The sequence below is a fragment of the Nothobranchius furzeri genome, chromosome 3, assembly GCF_043380555.1.
Source record: "Nothobranchius furzeri strain GRZ-AD chromosome 3, NfurGRZ-RIMD1, whole genome shotgun sequence".
In the NCBI taxonomy this organism is placed as follows: Eukaryota; Metazoa; Chordata; class Actinopteri; order Cyprinodontiformes; family Nothobranchiidae; genus Nothobranchius; species Nothobranchius furzeri.
In genome coordinates, this window is record NC_091743.1 from 71,115,768 (window position 1) to 71,124,548 (window position 8,781).

Genomic DNA, 8,781 nt, shown 5'->3' on the forward strand with positions numbered 1-8,781 from the left:
TACTGTCAATTATTTCTTAGCGGGGAGTGATTACATAAGATGACACAGGGTGGATGTTGGGTCTGCAAGCCAGACTCATTAAATCCTGTGATCAGAGTTCAAACTGATCTAAATGATTTAAGAAAAAGATGTTGTAATTAGAAGATCTGTCATCCTTTATTAGCAGGATTATTTTTGATAAGTGTTTGGCTTTTAATAAAAAACTAAAAAAGGTCAAATTCAGGTAAAATAGTTTATTTTTTTACATGAGATTATGTAAAAAAAACATTTTTACAAATTTAAAAACAAAAGATAATTTTACATATTGCTGCTAAATTAAATGATACTAGTTACATTTAAATGCTGAGACATAAAATGCACACATAATGCATTAAAACAGTATCCACCTAGAGCTAGATTAAACCAAATGACATATGAATTTTAAAAGGGCAACTTTATTCATATTTTTAATATATTTGAAGTGGCCCCTACATAGGCACAGCACCACGCTATGAGATCCCACCCACCCGGAAGGGAACCACTCCGTGCTTAGAACTTTGTGGTTTTTGTAGTATGACAAGTAGAAGCTGACCGATATGCCGGGCCAATAATTGTTTTTTTCTATATCGGCCAACATTCTTTTTAAAAGAAGATAACTTTTTTTTTCTTTTTTTAATCAGGCAGCGGTGTGGCCAACTGCCGCCACTACTAGACTGAAGAAAGGACCTGAAGGACCCCAAAACACCAGTTTATTTTTTTTGAGTTTTTTTTTTATATTTGAAGTTCAATAAATATTAAGAGATGTATTTACTTATTTAATTCATATTTATATTGCACACAGTGAGTGTTCAGTTGTCTTTTACAAACAATGTGCTGCTAAAAAGTATAATTTTATATATATATATATATATATATATATATATATATATATATATATATATATAATTGTCCTTAATAATTGGCTTTAGATATTGACCATATACAACAAAATTGTTTCAAATTTTGTATCGACATTAAAAAAAACATATTGGTCGGCCTCTAATGATAAGTGCTGTACAAATAAACTTCACACACTTCGCTAAAAATTTGAGTAAGTAAAATAATTTTATAACTCTGACTTTTAAAGTACAATAACAAATTTAGGTTTTCGAAGTCAAAAAGTTCTCTAAACATGCAGGTATTCTCTAGATTTTTGTATCCTTTATCTCTATTTCACATCACCAGTTCAGAGCATTTTGTGTAGGTTCATTACATTAAATCTACTGGAATCTAATTAAAATTAAAGCTAGGGTAGGAGTTCCTCCAAATGTCGTTAGAGCAAGCCCATCCATCCATCTTCATCTGCTTATCCAGGGTCAGCCTATGCAGAGAAGCCTAGCCTCTCACCAGCCACTTGGGCCAGCACCTCCAGGGGAATCCGAAGGCATTCCCTAGCCAGACGAGAGACATAGTCCCTCCAGCATGTCCTAGATCTTTCCTTGGGTCTCTTCTCGCAGGGTTTCCCCCAGCGCTTTATAAGCCTGGCGACCCGCCAGGCTTTGCTTGGCCACCCGCCAGGCTAAGCGTCATGCCCCGCCCCCTCTTCAACCCTACCGTGTCCGCTGACACAAACGGGGCAACGAAACTAGAGCCCTCCATCAGCTGATATTGGTGAGAAACAACAGCGGAACGTGGGCAACCCCTCCACCCCCACCCCCGCTCTCACGGAGGAGCACTGCAGGACGGAGACCACACTCTGACACCGGTCATACAGGGACCTAACAGCCCGTATCACTTTTGTCAGGAGTTACCCCCTTGGTTATGATCCAATCATTAATAACTGGATGTTGGTGAGGTGAGATGAGGTTTTCCCAGGACTGTATATTTCAGAAGTGTTAAAAATTATTCAATTTTTTGGACAACACATTGAATTTGTTAGTTGCAATCGGTATGAGAAAAGCATTTCAAGCAAAATGGCAACAAAAAAATAAAAAGATCCAGAATTCATCTCTTACCCCACATTTTAGAACGAAACAGCAAAACCCCAAAGGACTCCATTTGCATTTTGTAAACATCTGGTGACCATTATGCCACCCAAGATACTCCAAACTACGCTGTTCTTGCCTAGGAAAATCCAGTCAAATTATTTAGGCCCACAGGAAGTTATGCTGATCATTACTATACAAACAATAACAAGAAGCAAGTGAGTGTAAAGCACAGAGAGCAGATCTTACATGTTAATGATCCCCTCTCCGCAAACGTGAGAAAATCATGTGGCTGATTTGTTGTGAGTTAAACAAATCAAATCAGCTTTTTCACAACACCAGTACACAGCATGGAGCAATTCCTCTGAATCACAACTTACCACATATGATCAGGTGTCAGCTATTAAAAGTAAGGTGAAAGTAATTAACAATGGCTGGGATCTCAGGCTCAATAGGAACAGCTTGTCATGCTTTGGGACTCTCAGCTATGGAAGCCCATTCCCGCTACTCAGATAAAAAAAAATTATCTCATAATTAGGACTTAGCTATCTCATAATTATAAGATAGCTATCTCATTATTATGACTTAGCTATCTCATAATTATGAGATAAATTCTGCTGGCCTCCACGGACTTCCCTTTTTGTACTTCCGTATTTTTCAACCTGCAGCACACAACTTCGTTTGCGCTGAGTGGTCAGAATGGCTATTTGTACGAGTTTGCTGCAAGACCTCCCAAGAATAATGGTTAACGATGTACACCGAATCTTTCTTGCCTCGTCCGAAACACCAAAATCAAGTGTGGACAAAGCTTGTATTGTATGTGCCCAGCTACATACACAGCTATGAAGGTAAGCTAAACAAACTTCTGCTCTGAGTCACTAAAGACGCTACATGCTAGCTCTCAACTAGCCTAAGTTAACACAACAAGGAAACGTTACTGGAGTGATAAGTTAAGGTCATGGGTGTTTTTTGTGTCTGAAATGAAAAAAACATAGTTTATATGTTATTCTCAGTTTTAATCAAGCAGTCAGGAGAGGTCACGGTTAGGTCCGAGTGTTTCAGGTCCATGTGGAAAAACCAGAAGCCCCACTGTCTGAGTGTAGGGAAACATTACCCTGCAGGTTCAATGCAGGATTGATTCGGGTTCAAAAGAAGACTGTTCATGTTTTTAATCACATTTTTTCGAGTCATATCATTGCTTTTAGTTTGATAACAGGTTAATGACATCCCTGAACTACGTGTGTCATGTGGTATCAGAGATAAAATGTGCCCCAGAAAGAATATAGTAAGTCAAGTTTGTATACATAGCATGTCACAGAAAGTCAGACATTAGATGACTCACAGAAGCACAACATTGTTTACAATTATTTTATTTTTTTTCCATTACATGTTCCTGGGGATGGACTGTCAAATCTCGGGGGCAGAAGTTGCTGAGGTAGCCAAACAACTACACAGCGGCGGAGCCCCGGGGGCGGATGAGGTTCGTCCTGGGTATCTCAAGGCTATGGATGTTGTAGGGCTGTCGTAGTTGACAGGTCTCTGCAACATTGCGTGGTCAGCGGGGGCAGTTCCTGTGGAGTGGCAGACCGGAGTGGTGGTCCCAATCTTTAAGAAGGGTGACCTGAGGGTGTGTTCCAACTATAGGGGGATAACACTCCTCAGCCTCCCTGGAAAGGTCTACTCCAAGGTACTGGAGAGGAGGGTCCGATCGATAGTTGAATCTCAGATTGAGGAGGAGCAATGTGGTTTTCGTCCTGGCCGTGGAACTGTGGACCAGCTCTATACCCTTGCAAGGGTGATGGAGGGGGCATGGGAGTTTGCCCAACCAAACCACGTGTTTTGTGGATTTGGAGAAGGCTAATGACTGTGTCCCCAGGGGCACCCTGTGGGGGACGCTCCAGGAGTATGGGGTGGGTGGCTTTCTGTTAAGGGCCATTCAGTCCCTTTACCAGAGGAGCGCAAGTTTGGTCCGCATAACCGGTAGTAAGTCGGACCTGTTCCCGGTGAGGGTTGGACTCCGCCAGGGCTGCCCTTTGTCACTGGTTCTGTTCATAACCTTTATGGACAGAATTTCTAGGTGCAGCCGTGGTGTGGAGTGTGTCGAGTTTGGTGGCAGGAGAATCTCGTCTCTGCTTTTTGCTGATGATGTGGTCCTCTTAGCTTCATCCAGCTCTGACCTTCAGCTCTTGCTGGGTAGGTTCGCGGCCGAGTGTGAGGCAGCTGGGATGATGATCAGCACCTCCAAATCTGAGACCATGGTTCTCGACCAGAAAAGGGTGGCTTGCCAACTCCGGGTCGGAGGAGAGGTCCTACCTCAAGTGGAAGAGTTTAAGTATCTCGGGGTCTTGTTCACGAGTGAGGGTAGGAGGGATTGGGAGATCGGCAGGCGGATTGGTTCAGCATCTGCAGTGATGCGGACGCTGAGCCGATCTGTCATGGTGAAGAGGGAGCTGAGCCAGAAAGCCAGGCTCTCAATTTACCAGTCGATCTACGTCCCAATCCTCACCTATGGTCATGAGCTTTGGGTAATGACCGAAAGAACAAGATCGCGGATACAAGCAGCCGAAATGAGTTTTCTCCATAGGGTGGCCGGGTTCAGCCTTAGAGATAGGGTGAGGAGCTTGGACATTCGGGAGGGACTCTGAGTAGAACCGCTGCTCCTCCAGATTGAAAGAAGCCAGTTGAGGTGGTTTGGGCATCTGGTCAGGATGCCTCCTGGACGCCTCCCCGGGGAGGTGTTTCGGGCATGTCCTGCCGGCAGGAGGCCCCCGGGTCGACCCAGGACACGTTGGAGAGGTTACATCTCCAATCTGGTCCGGGAACGCCTTGGGGTCCTGCTGGAGGAGCTGGTGGAGAAGGCCGGGGAGAGGACAGTCTGGAGCTCCCTAGTTGGGATGCTGCCCCAGAGACCCGGACCCGGATAAGCAGAGGAAGACGACGACGACGACTTGTTCTACTCTTCTATTTTAAAATGAATAAAGTGAAGATAATCATCAATGTTTGTCTCTCTTTAAATGCAGTTGTACTCTAACAAATATTCTGTGTTGTAACAGATTGTGCTAAGGGATTCAAAGCCGGTGGGGGTGCCAGCGTACGTGTGGCAGGTGCAGCCTTGTGATGTCATGCGGCAGCTCAACTCTACCAGACGGCACATTTCTCCCGGCTGAAACTTACATCGGTTCCCCCCAGTGTTGAGCTGCACAGAAACTGAACAACAGTGGCACAAAACGGGGACCAAGGTTACAATCTTTTAATTATACTATTATTATGTGTATACATATTTCTGTTATAACCTTCAAACTTGTTTTTATTTGGAAACAAGGTATTAAACCAGGTCCAGTTAATGACATGGTCATCATATCAGCTAGACCAAGAGAGAGGAGACCGGTAGAATGAACAAGGTATGCTTTTCTTTCTGTACTGCACGCACACGCACACACCCCATTTGACTTTTGTTTTTCTTCCCCAGAAGCAGTTTGTAAAAAGGAGTCAGCTTCCCCAATGACGGACAGCTTCATTCTGAAGGTGCAGGAGGCGTACCATGGACTTGGTGCAGATGAGGCTCCGGTGATCACAACCATGGCTGTCTCTGGTGATGTACCTCTGGTTGGGTCCATGTTTGGTTCGTTGCAGGAGCGAAGTGGGCTATCTTACCAACTACCAGTGAGGACGGCCCCAGACTGGGACCCTCTGCATGTGCATTTGTGTTTACTGAACATCATCATTTCACATCCCTCACATCATTGGGGAAATCATACAAAGCTGAGAACAGAACACAATAGCAGAGTTTCTGTGTGGAGGGGCACCAACTAAGGAGATGCCACATCACTTCTGCAAAATTTAGATAAGTGTGCCACACCAGGGCAGAAGGTTCTGATGAGAACCTTGTGAAACGACTTGTGGGAACAAGTAGTCAGACTGATGACATATGTTGGGGTCTTGCTTTGGAGCCTACAGCCATCGAGGAGAGATCCAGAACTAGAGATTGCAGGTTGACGCCTGCGCCGTCTCCAGTAGAAGCGTGAGCCTGCAGCAGCAGCAGACGTAAATCGGCGGTCTCAGCCTCTGCAACTGTACCTTTGTCTTCAGTGAATCGGCCCGGGCGAAAACGGTTTAGGATTGGTCAGTCCTCGTGCACATGTGCAGATTATCGTTCTCTTTCCTTACTCCCGGAAGAACGGTTCAGAGTGCAAATGGTTTCTTTGTTGCTAATCTGTGGGGAATATCTACAAGAAAGTTCTACAGAAAGTAGCAACGGGTCCTGAGAAATGTCGCTAGGTTTGTCGCTAGGTGCTTTTTGGAAAAAAAGTCATTGAGGGGGGTCAAAAAGTCGTTAGAACAGCGACAAAGTCGCTGAGTTGGCAACACTGGAGATAGCTAAGTTTTAATTATGAGATAGCGGTCATAATTATGAGATACTAAGTCATAATAATGAGATAGCTATCTCATAATTATGAGACACTAAGTCATAATTTCGAGATACTAAGTCATAATTATGAGACAGCTAAGTCATAATAATGAGATAAGTCATAATAATAAGATACTATCTCATTATTATGAGATAGCAAAGTCACAATTATGAGATTATATATATATATATATATATATATATATATATATATATATATATATATATATATATATATATATATATATATTTCATCTGAGTGGCGGGAATGGGCTTCCATATTCAGCAATTAATTCCAAAAGCCTTCAGAAAAATCCAAGAGGATCTTCACCCAGGCTGCTGCTGCGTTTTATTCTGGGAGCAGGTAAATAGCTTGGCAGAGTTTGACCCTTCTGAATGGTGTAATGAGGAGACATGTGTATTATCAGCTAACAATTATAAAAGAGCTTCAAGGCAAGAGCACTAAGAGCCAATGTTGACTCTATCCTATTATCAGCCATGGCCAAGCAACAATTACTATGAGGCAGTTTTTCATTAGATGTAAAAACATCACCAACCTGTGGATCTTAGCAGAAAAAATTACAGCTTGAATTTGGTCCTACGTTACATAATTCACAAAAGTTAGACATTTACTGGCTAGAATCCTGATTTTTAAAAACATAACTCAAAAAACATGCTGGTTGTCCCTGAGAACACACTACTCAAAGCTTCAAACGTAGAATTGAGGTTCGATACGAATGTAAACTACTAATGCAAATAAGGAAGACATAAAACTGGTTTGTAAATTAGCTCTGAGCTCATACTGAAATACCAGTTGTATTGCAATATAGTTGGAACAGTCAGCTACCAATACAAACAGCCAAATTTATACTAGTATTACTGGAATTAGCTATTGTAAAACTACAATGCCAGATGGTAATTGTGTCAAACAAGGTCCTTAACTGTCAATACAATGAAATATTGTGTTATTAACACATTACTTAAGCATTTTTCTCCTAACTCTGCTCATTTCAGACCCGAAACAGTTAATAATTTATATAAAGCTCAGTAGATTTAAGCATGTATTTCTAAGCTAACCTGTTAGCTACTAATCTGTCTGTGTTGACCTTCAGCTGTCAAACTAAATCAGTTTCTCTCTTGAGCCAAAAGTTACGAGCTGTGAAAAAAAAGTTCATTGGAAATACTTTAGCACCTGCTCAACCCTTTTTAGGGTAACAAACCTCTAAAACGCCGCTTTATTTAACAAAACAAATGAAGAAAAAGCCTCTATTCCCATTTTAACGTTCTGCTCACGCGCTAATTTTCATTCATAGCTAGTTTGTTCCTCCAAATTTCGCCTGACACTGAATTCCAATACAAATGCTAACGTTAGCTCCGCAATTTTTGCTATTTGTTTTTAACAAAACTGATGTGTGGGGATATGTGCTATTCTGCATTGAACCTAGCCGGTTGTCAATGTTAGCGGTCAAGCTAAATAAATAAAAAAATGCTCAGTGCTTCTTTAGGGGGCCTGGGTAGACATTAGCTTGTGTGGCCGAATAACCTCATGCGTTTCGACGCAAACACACACACACACACACACACACACACACACACACACACACACACACACACACACACACACACACACTGACCTCGTGCCAACCATGACATCTTGTTCCATAATGCAAAACGTTTGGCGCCTCACCGTAATCGACAAGCCTTCAGCCCGAATCCTCCTTGTATCCAGTTCTCCTCGGTCTTGGTATCCTACGGCAGCTCGCGGCGCCCAACAGGCTCTGATGAAAGCAGCTACAGCACAGCAGAGCCGAGGTGGGCCGAGGCAAATCTTTTCATTTGCATTCCATTCTGACGACGTCATGAACATAGGCCAATGAGAGGCGAGTATAATTTAACCCCCACCCCCTTCTCCCGTGTCAACCGACTCCCCCTCCTCCTCTGGATGGGCGCCTGTCAAATGAAGGCCACTCCGCTGTCCTGATCTCCATGGTAACAAAAGGACTGCCCCCTCCTCACCGCTCTCCACCTAGCGTCCGGCTTGTGCTGCAGGCTGATCCTACCTGTAGAAAGTTTAAGGTGCAAAAGTACACATTAGGTTTGTTTTATTCACATGTGCAGCATCCACAAAACAGACTTTATGCCGCTTAGCTCGAGAGCACTTCAGCAGGCTCATCGTTTTAGGTTTTCGCAATGTGCAGCATGAATAGATTTTACAAAATAGTAACAAAAATGACGTAGATGAAATTAGTTTAGCATGTTTTCTAAATGTCTAGAACTTTTTTCACTCTGAATGTCCCAAATAAACACGTGGGAATACAGATTTAAAACAATATTCCAAATTAATTTTATTTTCAGTGAAAGTAAGAAGGATTTTTATTTTGTAAAACAGCTTTTCTAACCACTTCTCTCCATCAGATTGTGTTCCCTGTC

The 8,781-nt window shown here is 42.6% G+C and overlaps 1 protein-coding gene across 2 annotated transcripts in view; it reads right to left on the reverse strand.

Moving 5' to 3' along the window:
- phc2b (polyhomeotic homolog 2b (Drosophila)) overlaps positions 1-8,244 on the reverse strand; it is a 48,854-nt gene extending 40,610 nt beyond the window's left edge. Inside the window, exon 1 of one of the 2 annotated variants that reach the window (XM_015958574.3) lies at positions 7,986-8,244. In XM_015958574.3, coding sequence (XP_015814060.3) covers positions 7,986-8,218 — 233 coding nt within the window. In that variant the 5' untranslated portion in view covers positions 8,219-8,244. The remainder of the gene's footprint in view (positions 1-7,985) is intronic. The other variant, XM_015958576.3, reaches the window with a different exon arrangement.
- Positions 8,245-8,781: the final 537 nt, after the last annotated feature.